The sequence below is a fragment of the Plodia interpunctella genome, chromosome 2 (assembly GCF_027563975.2).
Source record: "Plodia interpunctella isolate USDA-ARS_2022_Savannah chromosome 2, ilPloInte3.2, whole genome shotgun sequence".
Classification (NCBI taxonomy): Eukaryota; Metazoa; Arthropoda; class Insecta; order Lepidoptera; family Pyralidae; genus Plodia; species Plodia interpunctella.
The window spans coordinates 2,107,906-2,135,361 of record NC_071295.1 but is presented as its reverse complement, the minus strand read 5'-3'; the positions used below and the strand labels follow the sequence as shown (position 1 = coordinate 2,135,361).

General features: G+C 34.7%; 1 protein-coding gene across 2 annotated transcripts in view; it reads right to left on the bottom strand.

Moving 5' to 3' along the window:
- Positions 1–27,184, bottom strand: part of bib (big brain) — an 83,906-nt gene extending 56,722 nt beyond the window's left edge. The window contains exons 1-2 of one of the 2 annotated variants that reach the window (XM_053754877.1): positions 26,670–27,184; positions 12,534–12,660 (exon numbers count right to left, since the gene is read on the bottom strand). In XM_053754877.1, coding sequence (XP_053610852.1) covers positions 12,534–12,660; positions 26,670–26,994 — 452 coding nt within the window. In that variant the 5' untranslated portion in view covers positions 26,995–27,184. The remainder of the gene's footprint in view (positions 1–12,533; positions 12,661–26,669) is intronic. The other variant, XM_053754882.2, reaches the window with a different exon arrangement.
- Positions 27,185–27,456: the final 272 nt, after the last annotated feature.

The following is a 27,456-nucleotide window of genomic DNA, read 5'->3' as shown; positions in this document are numbered from 1 at the left end:
GTTTGATCTCGGGTAATTCAGTATATATATATATATACCAAAATTTCATTAAAATCGGCTCAAAGGCTTAAACGTGAAAGCGTGACAGACAGACATTCACATATAAGATAATAATTTGGAAGCATGGTTTATAACGAGCATAAAATAATGAATTATCGATTCTCTCATTCGCTTCTGAATAGTTCAAGCATTAAAAAAAACCTGTTGTTGATTGAACAATATTGATTTTACTTAGATTAGAAATGTATTAAAGATAAATATCGAACAAAATTGTTTCTATTTAGGTAAGCAAACTTATTTGCATGTATCAACATAAATTCAAACAAAATTATTCCATTTAGTCAGTTTGTAATAATATTGGCTTTGAACGGGATATTTTCTTTTTATTCTTTACGATACAGGATTCTTTACAGGATTAAAAACCTTTAGGTATTTTTGTATTTATTCATGTTTTGAGCGGCAAACTGACTCACATAGATAAAATAAAATGTTTATTTATTGCATGAACAGAAGTAGAAAAAAATATAATTATCTACCATTAAAGTAAAATAAATAAAACTAAATGAACATAAATTAAATTTTAATGTTTGAAAATAAAAATTATTTTGCTTATTTGAATAAATGAATGTTTTACTTTTACACAAATGGTAACATCAATAAAATTATATAGAAATAGATAAAATTAAATTGCAAATTCTATCAATGTTTTGAGGTGATCAGATCAGTCAAGTTCTAAATGAAGAAAAAATCAATTAATTAATTTCCAAGTAGAATAATGAAAAGCAGTCAGACACATCATTCTCGGAAATTTAATTTCGAAAATTCTATAGTTTATTTTATTCGAAATACCATAGATAAAATATTTTTTTTTATCCATAGATAAAAGAAAAACGTAGTCGAAGCATGCTTTGTTTATAAACATAGGCTCGGAGCGTCTGTGTCGTTTCAAACTATGATTTTTGCGGAGGCTTTTCACGGGTGGTACAGTGGACTACATCGGAGTTTAATTTATCGAGCTTATGGCATCGCGTTAAGGGCTATGTAAATTGACTTGTGCAGCTGATTGTACGGTGCACGGTGCAGAATGCAGGTGGGCGGGATCGATACCTTCCCGTCACAATGGCTTTTGTTTGGATTTTAAATTAATGTAACTTTTAGTTGGTACATAGTGGATTTTCTACGTAATCTTGTGTTGTATTATGGACTGTTTTACACTGAAATTCTCAAATTGAATTGTGTGCGTGCCACACAAGAATTATACAAAGAATTACACAATAATATTTAATTGTGTGTTTTTAATTCAGCGCATTCAATTTTTTTTTTATAATGTTTGATGAAGGTTAGGTTTAAGATGACTTTTCAAATGAAATTTCAAATGATTTATTTGTTACATGTTTTATATTTGTTACATTATTAGTATATTACATTAATTATTAATTGCATTTAAAACTTTTCTGATATCTAAGGATGCCAAATAAGTGGAAGATAAAAGTAAAAAATGGATCCAAACCTTGGGCTCTGAAGATCTATGGCCGAAGAAGCTCGTATGACTAAACATATGAATAAGGTTTATTATCTATATTATCTATAGACTTTTAGAAAAATAGCCAGTTTATTTATACGCTACACTAAGTCAGAAGTGGGATGTAGCTCGCATTTGTAAGCAGTCATTGTACATAAATATTAATGTCATGACCTAACTAGCCCTTTGGGCCTTTATCTCCAACATAAATTTAAATATGACCACATTATTAGAAGATTTATGTTTTACGAATGTGTCTTTTGCCGTTGGAATAACTAATTATTAAGAAATTTATTTTATATGCGGTTTTATCGAAGACTAATTAAATGAAAATGTATTGTTTTTGACTTACCTACTCTACTTACGCAAACCACCGACATAAAAATATCAAAACATACCTGGAACAAACAATATAAAATTATTGTCAATATTAATTTTATTAGCGTGAAAAGTAAAACCATTTCAAAATCCAAAACCACTCATTATACGTTGTCAAAAAAGTCGTTGGAGAATGCGACGACGACGTGAAACAGAAGAAAATACGTAATAGTATTTAATAAGGGACTCTGAAATTAATTGCGGCGTCTACGTCTAAATGAAAATGTTCTATTCATTCGCAGTGCCGGTTTTAGCACAGTAACCTACCTGGGCGAAATTTCTACGTACAGACGCCCTGTCTGTAAATCTAGGATAAGGTAGGATAGCGCATCTTTTACGAACTAAATAAATCTCATTTGCAAAAACAATCGGCGGTTATTATAAGTACTAGGTATGTGTGATACCAATAAGATTGGCTACAAGCCACATGCAAGCACAACAAATGCAAATTTGTTGTCGTCTTGATCTAAATCGATCGAACACAACACATTACATTACATCTGTCAAACATTTTGTATCATGTGGACCTACTAAGTAACAAATTTGTGTAATTAAATATTATTATGTTATTAATGCGGGGTGACCCTTCGTTCTTTAATTCTGGGGCGACCGCGTACTTCGAAAACCAGCGTGGCTACTTTTGAGCCTATCTGTAATTCTAAGGCTTGTGAATCGTCGGCTGACGCCCCTTTGTACCCAGCGCCCAGGGCAGTGGCCCTGCTCTAACGCCCCAGTACTGTTCACTCCTAGCTGCGTAGTTGATTGCGGGCGGTTTAATAGCTTGGAAATAAAATGTCTCGTTATGTTTACAGGCTTCTTACGCGAACGATTATTTCCAAGAACAATTGTAGTTGGGATGGTATTAAATGTGAAGGTAGGTACTATTTGTATTGTGAGGTATAAACATTTTCATCATAGAATTAGATTTTATTTAAGTGAAAATTCAATTGTTTAAAGTTTCCAGAAAATTTAAACGATCGCCTGGTCTGCTGGTCTGTTTACAATACAATATTCAGTAGAACTACGCCCACGTCGTTCAATTCCGGCTCGATTCCAGAATATTTTCATCTCATAATTATCATTTTCAAAATTAAGTTAAAAAGCGTGTGTGACATGAATAAAAAATCTATTCAAATATTCAATAGATTGAATTTTTCCATTTTCAAATAATTCCAGGAAACGATCGGAAAATTTTCCATAATGTGAACATTCATCAGAAAATTATCGTGTCGATAATAATTTATTCAAAGCGGAAATATTCAAAGGAAGAAATTTCCAATAAAAAAGCATTTCTCAGGGGCACATCACTAGCTTACGTGTACCTATTTTGGATGATATAGATACTAGATACTATAGAACACTAAAACAAAAGACTAAAAAGACCTAGGCACTGAAAAAAAGCTCAATTCGGACTAATCCAGCTGAATCGATTGATTTTGGTCCGAACTTTGATTAAAACCTCCCACCTGGCGGCGCGTTTATTCCCGCTATGTACATTCAATAGCGCATCAACCTGTGCAAAGAAAATTGGGAATTATCACCGCAATATAGAAGTCCATATTGTGTTAATAGATATGCAGTTGTCTGTACATTCAGATTGCATTCCATAAATGCCTGCATTTGCAAAAGTTTACAAAGTGACGAAGTTTAAACCTGATCAACATGCCATATTTTTATGTAACACTGAGCTGATCAGATGAAAGAGCTATAAATGTAACGTAAAAATCAAAATAAATAAAAGAACATTTCCTAAAATCCTCCTAAAATTGTATTTCCTATCTTATAAATAAAAAAATATCACGGTACAAAAGATTAAAGACAGTTAAGTAGTGAATCCTAAAAAGAAACTTTGTTTTTGTAAAATCAAATAAATGGATTGATTGATTCTTTCATCCGAACTTTTAATCGAATTGCCACCTAAATTCTCCCCCTTCTTACGCTCACCCACTCTGCATTTTATCAGGCGTCAGAGCAAATTAACAGATAGAGACCCAGGTAAATATTCTCCGCAATAAACACTGAAAGAATCACAAATTGATGATTCATTAATGCAAAATTAAATGGTAATTTTCGCGATATTTCACGCTTCAATAACTAAAATAACAATACAAGTTTGTTAAAAATTCTATATTCAAAATTTGGAGCATTTTTTTTTTATTCATCACAATAAGAGTAGATTGAAAAGAAGTGGTTGGAAACAAAGAGGGGAGGATATTGCCCAGCAGTGGGACATGAGAGCTACATAAAAAAAAGAGTAGATTTGTAAGTATGCTATTTATAATCAAAGAAGGCCTCAACTTGCTTATTTGTCACAAACTCACAATGTTGCTGGGACTCTAATATCGCTCTGTAACCCAAGGCACAATTATAGAAGGCGTCTAAGCTGCGCGCGGTTCTTGAAAATTACATTTAATGTATTTACAAGTTTTGTTGTTTAGGCCTCGAGACGTGTAACGGGTTTATAATGAGACGTCTGAAAGACCAGCCATGGGCCTAAAAGGAGACGGATCCGAAACGACCGGTTTCCCTAAAAAGTAAGCCGTTAAAAAAACCCACATATGGTCTAATCGATTTGGGGTATATATGATCTCGCAGAAGACTACATTAGCAGTTTTCTGAAGTTTTACAAATAATAATATAATATAAATAAATATATTGGGACAAATCACACAGATTGAGATAGCCCCAAAGTAAGTTCGAGACTTGTGTTTATGGGATTATATTATGGGTGATATTTTATAACAAATACATAATCCACACATCGAAGCCCCGGGCCAATCAGAAAAAGATCGTTTTCCATCATGACCCGACCGGGGATCGAACCAGGGATCTCCCGGTTCAGTGGCAAGAACTTTACCACTGTTTATCTATTTATCTATGAATGCATCGATCAAGCGAACTTTATTATTTGTGAATGACATACATTCACATTTATGATATTAGTGTGGATAATACTTATGATTCTTGAACATAGGTTTCCAGCGGCAATTCTTTCTTTCAAAAATGAATTATGCGAAACTTGATATCTAGAAATTATTAATTTGTCCTAATATTATGAAACACTTTTTCAATATGGGTTAAATACTAGATATTTTGAGAACCAGTTTTGGTCCAGAACTTGCCCATCCACGGTTACCGGCTATTCGGACGTGTCTGATGACAGTCATAACCTTTACAAATTGTTGCTCTTAACATCGCTTTTCGAAATTGGAACCTTGTGATAATTTCACCACTGGCAACAAAGTTGTCATTTTTTTTCAACTCTTTCCTAATAAACTATGGACCATGTATAAATATAGTTAGGAACTATAGGAAGGAATAGGTTATATTATCTGTTGAAGCAATTATTCATAGGTACTAACACTAGATGTACCTTGGAACTTGGCGATAAAAAGTACCCTATGTGCTGTTTTTAGGTTTATTCTCTAGGCGTGTATCAAATTAAACAAAATCTATTCAGTATGTTATGGATGAAAAAATCACATATCATAATACTCACAAATATTCACATGTCTTATAACTATATCATCTGGCTTCTAGGACTAGGAAAATATGAAAGGTATATGAAAGGAACTATGGGTTGAAAGCTGGAATAACAGGCTACATTTAATCCTAAAAGCAAGTAATAAATATTATTACTTGCTTTTTGCAGCATTACCATATAAGTCGTCAAGCTCTCGGTAACTGAGAACATAAAGAAAGCTCGAGTCGGTAAGAAAAGAGGGTCTCTGAGTAAACGCGATAAGTGAGTCTCCGACTAATTCTTATTTACTTTCCAAGAATTTACACGTAAATGCAAGAAATGTCATTATCCTATTTATCATTTCGCAGTTAAAATGTTCAAAAGAAAAATATCAACGTTGGTCGAATAAGGATAGTGTATTTATAAGAATACACACTAACTCATCTTTGGTTATTACTCAATCACGCAAATTCTAAATTTATAACTGTCGATAAAATTTGATACACAATTATTTGACAAGTATGAGTGATGTGATGTGATGTGACTTTCGGGTTTTACGGAATCGCAATGCTGGAATAGCTACGAGAGCGAAGACAGTGTTTTGGATCTGAATATAGCCGTAGTTGCAAGCATTCCAAAACAACAAAGACAAAATTAACGACATTAACTAGTGACAGAGTAGTACCACTGACCTGGTACTTCCGACATTACGTCGTATATTTGACTAACTGACAACACGATCAGCTCAGCCAATCCTGTAATATCCTTTCCGGTTACTTTTTGATTCATTGACATCATTAGTCGTGAAATACAGCCTCGTTGATCCAGCCCGAGCCACCTGAACGATGATAAAACGCTTCAGAGCAGATACATTTTATATCAACATATTAATTTTTAGCTGGGCCATATATTCGCCGTAACGCAACAATATTTTTAGAGTTCTGCATAAAAATGCGAGACGTATTTGTCTCCGGAGCGAATGCAAACGGCTTTCACTGAATCAAATAGGGGCGAAATTTAAAACTTTCTGACGTGAAATTCTCGTACTAAAAATATGTCGCTATGGTACTATAGTAGCTAAAGCCGAGTAAGAATTTGGATGGTAGAAGAAATCGAATAATCCCGTATCACAGGATAATCGGCAGTAGACTTGTTTTAAGTAATTTTTGACGTCATTAAGTAATCTATATTATAGCAAGTTAATTAAATAATTTCGAATTTAAATATAATAGACATATATGATCTTACACCAGGAGTAGTAGCGGTGTATACGGAACCTAACACCACATATACCATCCCAGCTTTATTCACAATAAATATGAGCTACTGCTTTGAATGTTATGAAACGCAAAGTTTTGAAGTTTATGTTTTGTTATAAAGTTTGGACCGCCTATCAACATCAACCAACTTCACATGTACGATACTGAAACCAATGAATTTCCAACGCAAAGAAAAGAATAAATTAAATTACAGTTATAAAATAACATAATTTAAAAAATAAATGAACGAATTAAGTCGTTATGATATGTTATATGATATGTTATACCTATATACTTTATATAAGATATGTTATACCTATATCAGTCTCAATTATATATTGTAGACTAGATGTGCCTGCAACTTCTAATCTAAGATAGTAATTTTAGAATAGTCTTATTTTATAACAGTTTAGAAACAAGAAATACAGAAACCAGAAACTCGCGAGGAAGAGAAATAATCTCTCTTTGAGTTACGTGTTATATTAGAGAAAACAGTATTTAAAATAACATAATCTCTGTTATAACAGAGTTATGTTATAAGATTGTGTTTCCTCAAATAATGTATTATATAAGTATATCATACAGCTGAGGCGAGAGATACCAATGAGAAGTTTTCTACCCTGACGGGACCTTATAAAGTCATTGAGGTTATAACTTTCACTTTCCTTTAATTTGGTCGGAATTATTAAAAATATCACGAAGCGACGTTCCTTCCAAAACCTGATATACAGTCTAGGCAGCTTGTCTTTCATGCGGTGCTAAATGAATCCTTGTGTATGTAATCATAAGGGGCAAAATACTGTGTACACTTTGTTGCAAACATTGCACGTGCGTTGCAACATCTGCTGGCGGTTCACTGCACTGCACTTGAAAAAATAAAGTCTCCGTTTTTTTTTTCAACTTTTTTGCTTTTTATGGTGAATGACTATGCTACACAACACATATTATGAAAACTAAAATGATTATGTTGAAAATTTATTGAAATGCCAAGATGTCTGGATATTGTTAAAATAATTAATTCGTCGTCTGACTAGATAATTGCTCATCTAGATTCCTCTTAGAAAATTTTTGTTTTCGTAAAAAGGTATTAGATTTTATAACGTAAGTAGATTAGTAAATTAACTTAATTTACGTTACAGACTATTTTGTATTTACAACACATATATTTACTAAACGATCGAACCTGAAGGTAATTGGGGAAAGTATTAATATGTGTAAGCCTAATAAGCTTTGCGGTGAAAAAAACCGTAAAATGTTTCATATTACCCAGGCATCGCAGTACGGCTTACATAATTACTGGCTTTTAATCCCGCATGTAAACTTAATAATCGCTTATTTTGTATCGCTCAAGCTGAAACTTAATGAAAACAGCATTGCATACACGAAAAATGTATAGCATATTAGTTTAGTTGAAGTAAATATTCTCAATGATTCAATGTGTATTGATTAGCCGGCTGGCACATATGTAGGTGTCAAAGATACAAAAAAAAAATGTATTTTTAGGCTTTTAAATGCTCCGTGCATGCCGTTGTGTATGTTATATACCAAAAATATATTACTACTAGTTAGGTAGTAATATTTTTGAGTTTATTAAAATAAAATAGGATGCAAAATGAAAACGTTCGCGACTTACACGGAGGACAATTTAAAAGATATGAATTTATTCATAACAATAGAAAGTTGGACTGCTCTACGGAGTTCGTAGCCTTGTGATATTCATACGAGCTCGGCGCGACTCCGATAAGTTTGCATTCAGATTGTGGTCGCCATGCTTAGAAATTGAATTCTTTGTAGATTAAAAAGGAAAAACTGATAACAATATCGCAGGATTTTATAATTCCACACTTTATTTTCTAAGGCTTTGACATTTTAATGCGCTGATACAAAATGGTCTGTGAGAAAAGAAAATATGTATACCTACAATAAAAAATAAAGTATCAATTAATTCACCGATGGATTAAACATAAAACAAACAATAGTAATATAGAATCCACCAGTGTTTGAAAGAGAAAGAAAATCCACATGTGAGTAAGTTGGTGAAGAGAAAGGAGAGGATGTAATTGAGATTAATTTAAAAAAATCAATATATTACTTGGAGAATTTCTCAGATTCCAATCACATTATTACAAGCTGAATTAGTCTGAAAACTGAATTGAAGTTTCTACTCGGTCTTTTATCTAAGTTACTACCACAAGTCAAGCCAATTAACATTAAAAAATCCTGACGATAACGACCTAAATCCCTCCCTAGACGTTCATATAAATTTACATACGTTATAACCATGTTAAAATTCAGTTGAGTATCATCTACGCAACCGCGTGAAAACGTTTAAATTTAAATTAATCTAACTTGTCGGAAAGTTGAAAGTTAGACGATGTCCAACGTTTTATCCGACATAGAAACACATTTGCAGCGGTTTCCGTCCGAGTTTCGTATCAAATCTTATAAATCTACAGCAACAAGGACAGCAATTCAGCGATTCGCCACAGCCGTGAAATGGCAGAATCGTGTGAAAAAATCTCCGAGTTCAGGTAAAATATTTCTTAGAAAACAAGGTGGGTGGATCGGGACAATCATTGCTTTGTATAGAACCCCTCTTTGTCAGTTATACAAATGTGTCATGCGTTCGCAGAGGTTATAAAAAGTGTCTTATAAATAGAAGCAGGTGGGAGCGATAGTATTGTGAAGAAACAGAGACCCAAATTGTACAATGGTATCGCAGATGTCAATAGATATTGGCGACGACTGAATTATATGGTCTACATGCTGCGCTGGAATGAGGAATTTGGGAATCGACTAAATTGAATAAATATTGCCTGTAATTTTGAACTTTATTATAGTGACCACTTACACTAGATGCTACTTATTAAAATACTGTTTTAACTTCCAATTTACGGAGGATATAGAAAGTCTTCTGATTATCGATATCATAGAAGTCCCTAGTTGAGGAGCTCAATAGCGCTCAAAAGCGCGCTCGGCATTTCAAACTCACAATGGTCGGTCATTGGATGGGTGGCCAAAAATGTATAATACTAAGCTCCCCCATACTTAGGAAGTAACACGTAAAGCCGTTGGTCCTTATTACAGTCGTTTTTGGAGTCGTTAAAAACCCCCAATCAGCAATGGGCCCGCGTGGATCATGGCTCATACTCCTTCTCTTATACTGGCATTCTTATCCCCAGTAGTGGGGACGTTAATGGCTGAAGATGGTGATAATAAGGTCCCGCGGGTACGAACCCTAAAAGCCACAGAGTAAAACATACTCAATTATGTACTCTTGCATTTATGACATAACTTAGTTGGAATGGCCATCGGTCAGTCTGTGTACACAATCTACAATTCCAAATGCCAACCGTGATTACCACGAGAGAAGTCGGCAGCATAAATACATAATGTATGACTACACAGCAAACACCGCACGTTTGGTAACTGCCAGTTGTTATGCACAACCGCACCGACGTCCTTGGACTCTCATCAGTCTGAGTATACTTTCGGGTGCTTTCACGACTGTGACGTCTTTAAACCCGGGATCCGTCGAAAATATATAAGCCCTTAGAGCCATACCCCATTGCTCATTCACCTTGACATCCGTCGATGGACAACGCAGAAATTGTATGGAATTTCGACGTAACGACGTAGTCATCAAGCCAGATTGCTACACTGTAGGTCCTGTGTTCGAACCCCAGTCAGGTCAAGATGAAAAATGATATTTTTCTGATTGGCCTGGGTGATCAGTTGTTTATAAAAATATAGAATTGTTGAGTTAGTATACCACAACCCAAGTCTCGACCTTACTGTGGGACTAACTTCATCTGTGTGATTTGACCATATGTATTTATTTATTTGTATAGTAAAACTATGATTTGACGAGGGTTTCCTTTGCATAACTTATACTATATGTAACACATATATATATATTAGAGTGTTCTATCTGTTCGGAGAAATTTTATTGATATCTTGTCTGGTAAACATGTCAGTATATTTGTACTATGGCTTTAGCACGTACACCGTAAGATGTTTGACCAACAGACGGACATATCAGTTTATCGAGTGATATCGATAAAGTAAATAACCGAGAAATATTGTGATTGACAGATTTCGACATAAAAAGTCTTAGTAAAAATCTTGGTAAAAATCTAAATGTCGTCGAAAATCGAGTAATTTTCGAAAAAAATCACTTAAATTATTAAAGTCAACGGTCATGTTCCTACGTAAATCACAAAACACTGGCTTTGTTTGTGCAATGTGCTCCGGTACATTACATTTTTATCGAAGTTTATAATTATTTACAATCGCCATATAACCACTATAAATATATTTTTTTTAATTGAATATTTAGGTAGGTGTTTACACTTCTGAAAAACAATATGGCGTCTCGCTAGTCACAGCTGTTGCAACTATTCTACCTGGAGTAAAGGGCAGCGGTAACCCTTACACCCGTTATGGATTAGCCCATTAATGGGACGAGAATGCAACGATCTTATTATTTTTTAAGACCGACGTAAAAATATAGCTTGATTAATCTATACCAATCTTAAATCTGAAGGATTGGTTTCTTTATAAGAAAGAGCTAATGAATCTCTGTATCGCCTGATTGGAAAAGTATTTTTATTTATTTATGTACATACACATAAAACTTAAATTATTTGTAGACTCGTTGCAAGATAAAAATGAGTACAAGGGTGGTGTTTCTCGTACGTATTTCAATAGAAATCTCTTCCAGTAGATTTAGGAAACACTTTTCGTACATGATCCATGGGATAAAAAACATTTATCCCGAAATTTCCACATCAACAAAGGTGCGGTATAAAGCAAAAGTAGGTGTCTTCTTTTTTTAATTTACTTTAAAGAATAAAAAGCCCTATTTATATTTTCTGTTTTACAAAGTCCCGAAGCGTTACTTTGAATTCAACTACGACAATCCTAGTTCATTCATGGAAGCACAGATTAAGTATTGCACCACACCAGCGAGAGGGAATACCAAAGTCTAAAGATTCGTTTACACGAGCAACAACATTAAGTAGTAACAGTTATGAAATATTTGTATAATACAAAGGTGTTTGTAATGAAATTATTAGTGGACCTCTATTACGTTCAACAGCGAATTGAAATTTAAATTTGTGTAGATATGTTAATATATAATAAACATACACACATAAACTTGTAGCGGTAGCTACGATCGTTTCAGCCGTACTACATGTCAAAAACCGCGTGGAACGTGGATCATCGTTTTGGCGATTGGAATCATAACACGAAAATCAAAGTGGAGCAAAAATTATCACGCGCGACGTACCATTTTTTTTGTCTGTATTAGCCCTTACCCGTGAAACGGTGGTGCTCTATAACAAATGAGCTCTTTCTACGTGAGTTCAGGTTGCACGGCTGCATTTCACACTATCGCATTGCACTTCACCTCGCTTCGGTTCGAATGTCGTTTAGTGTTCCGGCTGAAAACTTATGAGCGTATAAGTTTTCTACTGAATAAAAGATTGTGGTTGTATTTCTTACACTTTGGAATTTGAAAACCTTTCAAGATGCTGATAGGATACGTTTTTTATTTCGTTGGTTAGTAGTAAATGACTAAAGTCGATTTTTGTTTCCGATCAATGGAGCGAGATTCGTACCTATTTAAATGAGACGTAAAAGTAGTGTGGTGGTAGAGATTACCATGGAGATTAGAAATTTTGTCCGTATGTGCCAAATCGTTGACCAATAACAACATAGCGCAGGAAAATTTGACCTGACGTCGTAAGGGTCAACCCTTACGACGTCAGGTCAAATTTTCCTGCGCAGTAGACGATTTACCTACACCATTCTACTATTGCGAAAGCAGTCCATAAGTCTCATCTTTATTCTTCAACTTCAGAAAACTCTCCTTGCCCCGAGGTATCAAGCTATAAGTATTGCTTACCCATATATCGCAGCTGCGCCGGCAATGGCTCCTCCGCACTGCGCAGCGATGTACAGCGCAGTGCGCAGCGGGGACACGCGCCTCCGCACACACAACGCCGCCGTCACTGCAGGGTTCACGTGTGCACCTGTCAAAAAAATATAGGTTATAAAATATGCCGCAACTTAAATATATATTTTTCTTTTAATTTCAATAAAAACCTGTGTTAAAAAAACTATGACTATTTATTGTGCAAACACCCATTTATTTCAGTACGTCACACTCACATTATAACTGAGCAATAATATTATCAAAGGCTTTAATTTGGTTCCAAGATTTGCAACAATACTACTGCAAATCTTGGAACCAAATTAAAGCGTCACTGTACAAATTGAAAAATTCACACGAATTAATTCGTCAGAATATTACATGTTAATGCATTTCACGAGCACTGAATAAATGTTTGGAGCGAATAATAGTCGAAATTGCTACCCGTCATATATATGTATAGTTAATTTCATCAAAATCGACTCTGCGGTTTAGCCGTGAAAACGTAATAGACAGATAGATTTATTTTTTTTTAAATGGGAGGTGTTTGTGTTCATTTGTTATACGTACAAATGAACACAATCATCTCCGGACCTACTTTCCAAAATTAAAAAAAATCTTTCACTAGTACATAGTTACATTATTCTTGAGTGACATAGGGTAATTTTTATTCCTATATTCCGACGGGAACGAATAATTTATAATATAATATTATTAAATTAAGACATTATAATCTACACCTAAGAATTAGTGAATATTAGTTAAACGAATGATTACTTGGCTAATATTATAACTTCAGACAGTTTCAGACTTTGGCACCACAAATACACAGAACATTAAGAAGATAACTTCTCAAGTTCATCGGGCTTGACGAGATATTTATTTTACCACAGAGCATCTATCACAATAGACTACACAGTTGTTAGTTCGAAAGTATAATTTGTGTCATAAAACGCTATGTTTGATTTTTTACTACTTCGACAGAGACACCGTGAGAAAAAACTTATCAAATTTTTAGCATCGAATTTTATCCTAAAAAATTACAAAAATCCTTCCAAGGTACCATGGATATTGAAAGGGGATTGGAAATGATTACTTCCTCAAGAAAATTAACGGATCGTAATGACAGCGCGGCCGCAGCGGTCAAAACGCTATGAGAAACACTCTTATTTAAAATTGCATTGATATTATTCGCTAATTCATATCGTTAAGTGTCATATTCGCATAAAAATATGTAATTAAAGTAGTTTTACCATTTTCGCCACAGTTTAGTTTCGCCGTTTGCTAGGCCTGAAAATTTATTGGGCTAATGATTGCGGGTTGGAGCGGGTCGTTTATACCTGCGAGGGTCGTACTGTAGTAATTTATGCCCGAAACCTAAGAATAGCAGTGAATTACAGTAAGTTCATTCTTGAACTTAAGCGACACGAGCGTTTATTTTCCATTAACGAAAAAAACTATGTGAGATACATTTGGGAGAAGATAAAATCTGACATTAGTGTTACTTCTTAATGACTTAACTATTTAATTGAATAATTTATTTTACTGTGAACAAAACTAAGTAATAATTATATGTTTAAAGTAAGCGTACCTAGCTTTGTTTGTTTTTTATTATAAGTATAGTGCATAGCTGATCAATTAGTATTAACTTTAAGCAAATGAAAAAATATGTTAGAGATGAGTTAAGTCTGATAGCGTTGTCGCTTCATGCTCTGTGTAAACCCGTGTCTAATGACGTCACTGACTTAGCCCCTCAAGGGATCCTGTGACCATCGTACCTAAACTTCGAAGTAACGCGCCCTAATACCTCCATTCCCTTCTAACTTCCAACATTACCGGAACGAGCGAATATTTCGTACTGCATGTGTCGGCAACATTTAAACGTGTAGTTTCCAAGTGCTTTTGAGTTTGCTGGAAAGTGTTAAAGAATGTTTAGGATTGAACATTTCAAACGCATATATTATTTTAAACCGACTTTTCTCTCACCAAATATCTGTGTTTATAAAATAAGTTTGTTTACGAAGACAGTAATCACCAGATGTTACTTCGAAGTATGATTATTTTATACATAAAATCATTATTTATATCTACTACAAATTATTATTATCTACTGCATTTATCATCACTGATGAGAGAGAAATAAAAGTATCATTAACAAAAATTGTTATAAGCTACGAAGTGCTACGACACGCTACGTGCTACGCTTACCCTACGAATTCCTGTACAACTATTTAACTATGCCACGATAAACCATTCTACTAAAAATGAAAATTTCCCTCCTAGCTTCCTTGTATAATTTAGTTACACATACATAATAGACGCATGTAAGATAGTATATCTCAGTAGCCAACCGCGATTAGGAATTCTCTCAGCTTTCGATGAACGCATTATATATCTTGATGGACCCAGGTGGAGCGCTAACACAAATTCATGATGCTTACAGATATATTTACAATTTGATAGTTCTACGCTAGATATTACTGAAGAAAATGGCACAATGTAAGTATACTATGTACTTTACACGGTATAAGATATAAAATTATAATTATGATCTGAGTACTGATGAAGAAATTGACATATAATTGACCAAACGAAATAGGTGCTTTTAATAAGAGACGAGACGAGTTGTCACGAGTTGACGCATGGGTCAGCCATCGCGAAGCTCAACCACAATAGAGGGAACCTCACGATCCGGCTCATAACGCCGCCACCGGTTTGACCATTTGAATAAAAAATATATAGCACGGGAGTAAAACGCGTCATTCTATACTTTTAGCATTTTATGAGCGGACAGTAATCGCTTTACTAAGAACCATAAGCCCAGCCAAGTAATGGACACGTATCTTATAACGATCGCTTTCACGAATCTACTCGCTCCTGACTTATAAATGAAATTGCTTGTTTGATACGAAAAAAAATACCGTTGCTTAGGAGTGAGGAGCAAGTGGTGGTCAAATGATAAAGTAAAATAGAAAATTTTTTTCTCCACCCGATCAGAAGGTCCAACAAGCAAAACGTCTAACAAAGCGAAACGTCTAATGAGCAATCTGTCTAGCAAAACGACTAACTGAAGGGATCTATATAATAAAACGCCTATTTAGGAAATCGACAGTTTTTTTTCTTCTTCTAAATTTATGGCCGGCCTTCTATGGCCATATAACGGATATAAACAAATTCCTACCAAAATAGCCAGAGTCAGAAAGAGGCGAGTGGAAGCAAAAGGAGGTCTTTGCCCAGCAGTGGGCAACAACATTTACAAATAAAAAACTTCGGACACCGCACAAGCAAGAACATTCAAAAGATTTCTTCTTATGGGATAGGTACAAGAATTACGTTACCTATAAAAAGTTTTATAACACTATAACATCTACCTACTCATGAATTTGCTACCATATCTACGATTACTGATATAAAAACAAATCCTCTTCTAAGAAGTCGATATCATAAGTATATTGAAGCAATTTCGTACCTAACTCAGAGCCCAACATTGATATTCCTATCAGGGGTCGCCGTAGTCCTTAATTTCCCGGTTCCGTATAAAACAACAGCTTTATGAAAACGGTGTAACATGATAGGCATTTTTATGATCAGGGTAGCGTCTCGCGGGGATTGGGATAGTAGCGTAATTTGGACCACCTGTTTGGACCTAAGCTGCTCAGACAGAATGGAGTGATATAGAATTTTAGCTGGCCGTGTATTGTGCATTTTTGCTTGTGTTACAATTCCATACTTACATATTTGTTCTATAAATTCATATAGATATAACAGTAAATTTATTAACAATTAGCTTACAATATAAAGATTTTAGAGCCAATGTTCACTATTTTTTTTTATTTATCATAGAATCAACAGCACTTGAACAAAATTACATTTTATCATACAGTGTTAATCTTAATGCCAATTACAGATTCTTGTTTTGTAAATTAAAAAGTTATAAACAGCTTAGAACAGAAAGGAAAGAAAAACAATAGACAAACATGCATGTTGCCTAGTTAGTGTGGGACCAATTGTATAAACAATGTAGCAAAGTTTTGTTTATTTAATAAATATCATTTCATTTTATTTCAAACATCACGTTATGTGTGTAATGGGTATAGACTATCACATTATATGTGTGTAATAGGTATACTAATCAATTAGACCAATGAAATTATCTGTTACGTAGGATGGAAGAAATAAATTTTTTAAATGCAGCTTTGGAGTGAAAGAAAATGTCAACAGATGATGATATAATATTATAATTATCTAAAGTCTTCACAATAATTAACAGTGAACAATTTAGAATGTACTGAAAGTTTTGTATACGTATTGCACCAGCCTTTATAAATCTCGATTTATTTTTAATATTTTCGCGTAAAATGTCTTCTGGAAAAATTGGTTGGCCAAATAAAGATGGATCGTGTTGTTGTTCTGATTTCAAAATCTTCCGCCGATCGACGCTAAAAATAAACTGTGTGGTGATCGATGACAGCCAATTTTAATATTCATTGGATTTGTGACAAAGTTTTAATACAGATGCATCCCAAAATCATGCAAGTTAAGATATCAAATCAATGAGGAACCACCAATACGAGTACATCTGTTGTAAATAGCAACATTTTAGCATTGTCTATGTTATATATATTGTCTTTGGATATATTTCCCGCGTGCTCTCCCTCTCTCGCTCGCTCTCTCCCCTTCTCATTCTGGACGAATACACGCATTTCATCACCTCCGGACCTTTTATTAAAACAACCCTATTTTAAATACAGTCCTATAAATATTTTCACCCATTAACATTGGTCCTTCGAGCCGGATATTTACTTATAAGGTTTTACTATCTCTAAGAAACTTCGTGTAGATGTGCAATATATCATGTAGACCACATATTTATTGAATTTGTCGATAATAATAAGCTATCTTCCATCTAAATAATTATTTCGACAATCTTCCGACATTTGTTGTCATCTTAAATCAATATGAGTAAAAGTATTGTAAGTAAGTATTTGGATGGGCGACCCAATAACAGGTCTAGCCTGTAACTTAGCCTGGAAACTTTGAAATAAAACACCTAAAAAGTATGAAAACTAAATCTCGGTTCCAACAATTAACGGCTAAGGAAGAACTGGGAAATCGCTCACATCACAGCAGCTAAAGTAACACAAACACAATTCCGAAAAGCCTTTGTTAAAATGCATGAATGCACAAAAGCTGAATGGCTTAATTCAGTGAGGAAATCGTAAGAGGGAATACAAAACTGGCCGCGTTTGCATATGGCCTAAAATGTACTGAAATAACTGAATGCTAATATATATATATATAGCTTTGGATTAGGTCTATCACACACAGTAACGACCTGTTTACTCGTAGTCAAAATAGCAAATGTAGTTTTAAGACAAACTTGGGCAGTGATTATGTGGTTTCAATGGGCAAATTGTGGCTTCACTCTTCCACAGATTATATAATACTTCCTGTAACTCTACAAACTGGGGGCTACCAAGGAACATAAACCACGCGGCACATCATTGCATATACACGTTCTCTTTCTTTTTTAACATGATGCGTACACGATATAGGAGAAGAAAAAGCAGAGTATATAAATAAATATATTAGGACAAATCACACAGATTGAGCTAGCCCCATAAGTTCGTGACTTGTGTGGGATACTAACTCAACGATGCTATATTTTATAACAAATACATAAACATCCAAGACCCGGGCCAATCAGAAAAAGATCATTTTCCATCATGACCTGACCGGGGATCGAACCCGGGACCTCTCGGTTCAGAGGCAAGCACTTTACCACAGCGCCACCGATGTCGAGGTGAGTGAAGAATCAGAGTAAAGAAACAGCATGTGGACGTTAAAACGGGTCGTGTTTGCATGTTTCATGGTAGACCTCCCGTAAAGGCTTAGATTATTTAACAATACCTAGTACTATTAATAGTTACTTATTACTATTCTAAAAACCTTTGCCTTTATGTAATATGGTTTAACCCGAGCGAAAATAATTTATATTCTTTCGAAAGATAACTTATAATCTAGCCTAGGGACTACAATCACATTGTGCCACAGCTGTGTTGGTGACAGGTCTTAGTTAATCTGACGCTAAAACTGGATCGTCCAGGTTTTAGTGACGAGTCTACGCTAAAATAGAAATTGTCCAGCCAGCCATTAGAAGTAATTAGGCCACATCGGTCGATGCTGTTACAAACGACAAAATCTAAGCATAGTTTTTTCATAAACTAATAGTAAAACAACTAGCAAAAACATGTTAAAATTACAATAAGATATTAATTAAAAATATATATATTTTACGTCCGGCCGCGTGCCTGACGCCAACCCTCGTTGGAAATGTTATTGTTACCTATCAGCTGCCAAGGCTGTGTCCCTTAGTCGCCTCGCACGACATCCACGCTAGGATATGTGCACTTTCGCATTAGGTACATCATGATGTGAATTATAATTATTTTGATTTTGTAACATTAAATACCTATTTAATGTGTCTATTCTGTTCAAAATGTCATTGTTCCCGCCAAAGAGACGCCGCCATGACACAAAGGGCATGTGAGAAGGGTGAGATGCAACACGTGTGTCTGTTATAAGTTTAAATGAGTTATGTGTATAATTTACCATATTAATAGCACATAACACTTAATTGCCCTTTCTTGTCGCACCCTTCCGAAGTAAGTCCCTCTCCTCTCGGACCGCGTAAGCGAACAGACGTGTGCCCCACGATTTTTTACATAAATATTTTTTAATCAATTTATTTAATTAAAATTCCCTCTAAAAAATTAAGTGAAATACTAGGCGCGCATAAACCAGTGAAGTTTATCGAAGTGTGAAGAAGACAGAAATAAAGGATAAATATATATCGTGTTGTACTGATCTTATAATTTCTAAGTTTTTGTGCGGCGATCGGCTGGTCATCTTTTGTTCTCAATCCATTTTAACAAGAACTACATTAACATAAAATCTCAGTGTCTACGGGGATCTACGCTATCTGGTCGTACTGCAAACACATAAACTGCGAAATTAGGAACAAAAAGAAAAATGTCAAAAGTTTTAAGGTCGCCACCTGGTAACAGTGTACATCAAGTTTCCTCGGAAAATGATATTACCAACCTGGATCCTGATATACCATTGAGTTATGTGAGTAAACGAATGAAAAGACCTCGTCAGGAGGACCAAGAAGAAAATAATAATAGTAGTCTATTGACGAAAGAAGAATTATTAACTATATTGACCCAGTGGAAGAAGGATCAAGATGTGGTGCTAAATAGACTATCAGTTGATATAGCGGAACTGAAAGAACAGAACTCCAGTATCAAATCATCTAGCATGGAAGTAGAAAAGTCTATTCAGTTTATTTCCAAACAATATGAGGAAATGAAGATCAAACTACTTAATATGGAGCAAGAACGTAAAGAAAACTTGTCATATATAGCCTCGCTAGAGAATCAAATTGAGGACTTGCAAAAAAGGTCGAAGTCCGCAGTTGTCGAGGTCCGCAACCTACCTGTTAGCACACAGCAAAATAGGTCGGAAACACAACAAGATCTTTGCGACCTTATGCAAAAGACCTGCGGGACCATAAATGTCGATATAACGAAATCCGACATAAAAGATATATATAGGATTAAGAATAAAACTGGATCCACAATAGTGGTGACAGAATTAACATCTGTATTATCGAAAAACAAAATACTAGATGGAGTCAAGGAGTACAATAAAATTAATCCCCACAGTAAACTCTCAACGACATCGATTGGGCTACCGGGACCACGAGTGCCAATTTACATAACTGAAAGCTTGACGAATAAGGATCGCAAACTTTTCGGGCAGGCCCGGGATACTGCCAAAATCTCGGGGTTCAAATTCTGCTGGACCAATCGGGGCCGTATTTATATGCGGCAATCCGAAGGCGGTCCTCGTATAGAGATTAAAACTGAAGAGAATTTAAAAGCACTGAAAAAGGCATGACTAATTTTTATAATCTTAGTTGATATATTCAATTTTGCTAACGTTAAGTTTACCATAACTCAGTGTATCCCAAACCTCTATTCCAATACTCGATCCGCTGTTTTAGTCAAACTACCCACTTTTTATTATTATGCTATTGATAAAGTTGTCCTTGTGTCTCAAAAATCATCTATATCGCATACTATTTACTTTTACACTTATTTAGAATTAACATTATTTTTAATATCATATATAAAGATCTACTGTTCCAACGATTTAGATTACTTCATAAAATTACAATTAGGAAATACCTACACTTTGCATGGTAGATTATGTTTACCATTGTATAAGTGCCTAATATATATATGCCTATATTATAGTAAGAAATACCATATAAAAAAATACTGTAAACATTTTATACATAAAATATGTCTATATAACGTAACTACATTATTTATTTACTTGAATACGATACTTGCCTTGTTCTACACCAATGTAAAAAGCTCTCAATCACAAATTTACAATGACTTAATTTGTGCGTTTTGTACCTCTGAAATATTAATACCTCAATTACATGACTTACTTGCCCAACTTGCAAGCTACTACTTGCCCACCGTTATTTTCTGTCTCGTAGGATTCACTGGCTTGATTCCGCATTGGATACATGAGTATGAAATGAGTCATCGATATGAGTGCGTCAAGACTGTTTCTGTAAAACTCAAATTTATGTTTTGTCAATTTTTAAGTGTATTGCAATGCTTTACTAAGGATTATCTAAATTATAATGTGTGCTATACCTATTTGAACAGTGAAGAAATTATGATTCATACTTGTGTAATTGTTTTATTTTATATATAAAATTCAATACATTAGTATCATCTATTAATGCTGAAATTGACAATTCGGACCAAATTATTTGTCATAGGGTAGAGGACCCTAGTACTTGTCCAGAATTACTGCAATATAGCTCTAAGAATGATAAATCACTCACTATAGTAACATGTAACATATGTAGTATCAATTGTAATATTGATTCTTTTTTAGTATTTGTCTCAAGGATTGAAATACCCATAGACGTTATGGTACTGACAGAATGTAGAACTAGTGAACAACGAAATCCACCAATAATACCTAATTACAATATGTATCATACTAAGATCAGTTTAAATCAAAATGATGGTGTGGTGGTATATGTGCGGAACGGCCTTGTAGTTACCTCTGTTGATGAACCCCCATTTAATGATGGAAATTGTTTACTTGTTTCTATAAATGACTATACTCTGATTTGTTCTTATCGCCCGCCATGTTTTTCTAATACTAACAATTATATAAATTCATTGGATAGAGTCTTAAAATCAATTAAAACGAAAAATATTATTTTGACTGGCGACATTAATATAAATATAATTTCTACAAACCCAGACAGTAATACTAATGAATATCTCAATCTCATAGCGACTTATGGGTTGCTTCAAGGGATTAACTTACCGACTAGATACAATAATTGTCTAGATCATTTTTCAATTAAAACTGATAGAAAGTGGCAGACAGTTGTTTTTGATAGGTTAACTGACCATTCTCCAATATTACTGTTCTTATCTGACGCTCAAGTAAATAAAAAAAACCCTGCACTTAATAAAAATAAACTAGATTATAACCGCATATTTGAACATCTGAAAATTAAATCTTGGGATGAACTATATAATTTCAAAGATGCAAATATAGCAACTGAATACTTAGTTAACTATTTGCAATGTTTACTTAACCAGAACACTAACCGTGTAGTTGTCGCTAATAAGAAACGTCCTCTGAAACCCTGGATTACTCCAGGTATAATCAAATCAATACGCAAACGAGATAAATTACATAAACAAGCTAAAAGAAATGTAAATAATGATGAACTAAGTAAAACGTATAGAATATATAGAAATATTTGCAATAATATTATCAAATATGCTAAAATACAATACTACGAGACAGAATTTAACAAAAATTTAAAAAACAGTAAAGAAACTTGGAGATTAATAAAGGAAATTTGTCGTTTGAATGGAACAAAGACAACAAATGATAATATATTAAATATAAAAGATAACCCAGTAAATTCTTTGAATGTAGTCAACAATTATTTCACGGGTGTAGGTAGTTCCCTGGCAGCTAAAACAAAAAATAAGCTAAAAACGAATGACATTTTATTAGCCAAATCAGCAAAAAAAGAGAACACACCGGTAGAATCACTAGCATTGTTTTTTACAGACCCAATAGAAGTTAGAAACATCATCAATAGCTTAAAATCAAATAGTGCTCCTGGTTGGGACCAGATATCAACGTCGTTCTTAAAAACCTTTTCTCCATTTTTAGTAGAACCCATATGTTTTATATGCAACCTAAGTTTTGAAACCGGCATATTTCCAAATTTATTTAAAAAAGCTAATGTATGTCCTGTATACAAGTCGGGAGATAGGTTGGATCCATCTAATTATAGACCAATTTCACTTCTATCTAGTCTTTCTAAAATTATTGAAAAAGTTGTAAATACTAGGTTGATGAGTTACTTAGAAAAAAAGGGTCGTATTGTGGATAATCAGTATGGGTTTAGACAGGGCAAATCGACCGAGGACGCGGTACTAAGACTGACGAGTTTGGCCACATCCTACTTGGATAAAGGAGAGAAATGTGTCGGAGTTTTCCTAGACTTTAAAAAAGCTTTCGATACTGTGTCTTTACCCATATTGATTACAAGGTTGGAGAATGTTGGTATACGCGGCTATGCCTTGGCATGGTTCAAGGACTATCTCAAGGATAGACAACAATGTGTTAAAGTTGGAAACCATGTCAGCGACAGTGCAGTTAGCAACTACGGAATCCCTCAGGGAAGTACGTTGGGTCCTAGTCTCTTTCTGTTATATATTAATGATCTGTGCAGCCTAAATATAAATCAAGCAAACATATTTGCATTTGCTGATGATACAGCGATCCTGTTTCATGGTAAAACATGGGAACAGGTTAATAACCTAACTGAAGAAGGTCTGGCTTGTATCAGCTGTTGGCTAGAAGATAGCCTTTTAACATTAAATACATCGAAATGTAGCTATATTTGTTTTTCAATAACGGATGCAACTAGTCCAGATCCTAATTATAGAATAACTCTTCACACGTACCCGTGTAACCGTATGGACCGACGGTGTTGTCTGGATTGTGCAGAGTTAACCAGAGTTCATAGTGTGAAATATCTTGGTGTATTAATCGACTACAGACTTAAATGGGATGTGCATATTACTATGCTAGCAAAAAGGGTCAGGAAACTAATATATGCTTTTAAAAACATAAGAGAAGTTGCACAATCACGTCTGTTGTTGAGAATATATGTAGCTCTTTGCGAATCTATACTGAGCTATTGTATTTGTGCATGGGGAGGTGCTGGCAAAACTATTATTATGGAGCTAGAACGTTCACAACGGGCGGTTTTGAAGGTACTTATGCGCCTACCATTTCGATTTCCAACGAGTGAGTTATACAAGGTTACCAAAGTCCTCTCTGTAAGAAAATTATATTTTTACAATTGCATTCGTAGGTATCATTCAAAAGTAGTCCCGAGCCTACCTGTGCAAAATAAAAGAGTCGACCGCTGCCCAGTTCCCTACACTAGGACTAAATTTGCACAAACTCAATATGACTTTCTTGCTCCATATCTCTATAATAAGTATAATGCAAAATATACGGCAAAAAATTTAAACAATTATAAAATAAAGACGGAATTAAAACACTGGTTAGACAGTTTTGATTATGATGGTACAGAACAACTACTTGAAATATTGGGTTAAGTGTATAATTTAAAATAACATTGCATTAAATACTTGAATAGTAATAATTTTTTATAAGTAATAAAATAGTTACGTCTATTAAATAATTAGTACAAATACCTAGTTATATATATAAATGAAGATACTGATTTACTCCGGGATACCTTGTAATGTCAAACATGTGAGGGGGACCTGGTGACCCAAGACACAGGCTTTTGCCTAGTTTGGTGTCTCCAGAGCTCCCACAAGTTTTATATTTATAATTGTGATCTGTGTGTTTATTTATGTCCTTGTATACTTGTGGAGCTAAATAAAGGTTATTTGTATTGTATTATATTGTATTGTATTGTATTGTAATTAGGGATTAAGTCTTTTAAAGTAAATATGGAGTAAGGGTTTTACATTAATTAAAATTTTAGATTATTAGAAGTGTTTTAAATTTTAACGACTACCATAGCATGATGACCGGGACTTCCTCCAAAATTTCAATGCCAGAAAATGCAATAAAAATGAGAAAAAGTTTCTACCTAGCTCAGAGTAATCGAGTAAACTATGGGATAGTGTTGTAAAAAAAAGCCTGATTGAGAACATCTGCGAATGCCGCATGCCGCTGTCCGGGCTAGGGTTGTCAATGATTCGTATTCTGCCTACTATAAAATAATATAATATAGAAATTTTTTTTTCTACCAAAAGTTCAACTCTGTAAATAGGATCTAAGTATACCAGCCTGAATGCTGATAGTTAATTGAATACTGTTATTTTACGCAGCTGCAACTTTAATTTCCATATGACATTTACCACCAATATCGGCGCGTACTTAACGCGCCGATATTGGCGCAGCTTAAATAAAACGAAGCTTCCTTCAAATTTACGATCTTTATGAAAAATTTCTTCTTTACTTAAGTTTGAAAAAAAAAACAAAGGCAATATGGCAGCCCTAGTCGTGCCCCCAGAATAAATTAGTGTGATGTGACGGCGAGGTTTAATTGGTTCGAGCCAGCCCTATCTACCCGGGGCAATTGAAGCACGCACCTTGCGTACGAAGCTAACGAAATGAAATACGCCAACCCACGGGAAAATACCCGTAATTTTATATCTATCAGCTCAAAGCTCTAATCGTGACTGATTTTTGGTGATGAAAATAGAGTCAACAAATCGATTAAAGTATGTACCTAACAAACTACATAACGTTGCTGGTTTTACTACTTACTTTCGTGTAGATATCATTTTCTATTTAAACAAATATAAATTGAGCAGAGAGATACTGAAATCCACTAATTAAAATATAACCAAATCAAATCATTTATTTATTCAGAAATTAGACCTTTAATTAATAGTATATTCTCACTGTAATTAAATACCGAAATAGGTGTTTAAATTGGGTTCAAGGATTTTCTAGATATACAAATATTAAATACAATACAACTGTAACTTTAATACGTATGCATGACATTTCAAATTAGATTTAAATTGAGCCCAAAGTATAAGGTCAATTATTGTCTAGAGGCCCCGGACCCCAGTTGTAATTGTAACTAATAATGGGACAGCCCTAGCTTGCACCTTGCGTCGAACTATTTAGAAAAAAAAACGCAGGTAGTGCACGTGCGTGCATCCTTCTTTTTGCTATATTTTTTTATTATAGTATGTAATTGTTATTTTTCTGGAATAGGTGAACTTTTGTATCCAAGAATCTGCAAAGTATATTGTCTGTGTTTTCATATGAATTCCAAACCTAATAGAGGTATTAACAGCATCCATATCTAATTAACATATAGATTTTGTTTTGTTTTATTCATAGGTTTTATAGATTGACTTTAATGCTAAACATCTGTTTTTAATATTTTTAATACTGTAAAACATAAGCAAACTTGGAATTTAACTCCTATTTCGACTATGTTGAATAGGTAGTTTGTTACCCTAAATGAATAAATAAGATAAAACCATTTTTATATGTATAGATAATAGATACACTTTATCTCTTTCCTTTTTATGATCCAATCGTAAATACACAAGTCAATACTTCGCTTTGAGATAACAAACCCTATCCATATTATAGGCTTTGATTCTTGCATTAGTTAATTGGAGGGCAGAGGGAAATACCTGGGTAAATAATGTCACTTGTTCCGGTTTTATCCTGTTTTATTAGGTCTAGAAAGGATCGCCGGAAATTACCATGGATTTATGGGCCGGTAGGTAGGGAAACGGAAGATTATTGAATTTGGAACAATGCTTTGTAATCACGTTTCGTGGCCTCACAACAACGGCGGGCTAATGGGCTATATATATGTTTTTTACTCTATAATTTTTAATTTATTACTTTATTTATCAATGTAAAAAGTAATTATACTTATAGTTTATAAAAACGAACCGGAGATGTTGACGAAGCATAAGGTGAGCGTAGCGATGGCACATCCGGAAGCGAGCGCCGTCGCCAGCAGCACAGCTGAAGCGGAAGCCCCCACGCCCGCGCCGCTCGCCGCCCCGCACACTATGAACACGTACAAGAACGACGCAGCACATTCAGCCACAACAGCCTTCCACAACGACAAGGTCCGCACTTCCAGTCTGGCAGGCACACGACCCGGCAAACCAGCATCGCTACCATCTTTCCGCAAACACTCCAACTTCTCAAACAACGTCACTATATGATGCTCGATATTGTCATCGGAAATCGTAAACGCTTGCTCACCCATTATTAAAAAATAAAAATGTCACACAATAAAAACTATTAAATCTATGATCATTCTAATTTGAAAAGCGCGCGAACGTAGTCCGGTACGTTCGGAAACGGCCGCGGGAGCCACCTACGCGACACGAGCGTCGCGAACGCAATGCCGGCGAGTGGGCGCTGAATGAAAGCGACTGAATGAGAGCGGGGGCTCCGCACATGTCCCGGACCCCCGTCCCGACACTTGTTACGCCCTCCCCGGGACCTGCACTTTCAGCGAGGGTGTAATCAATTCACTCGGCGGAAGATCACAATAGGATTTAATTAGATCGACATTATGGGATGCACTTTTTACTTTTTTAATGTTTTTAGCATTGTTAAAAACTACCCTCGTTTATTTGCAACAAGTTATCAGTTGCAGTTTTCATGAAAGTTGAAGATTACTTATTTCGTTATTACTAGCATCTCGTCCCGGTTTCGCTCGGGT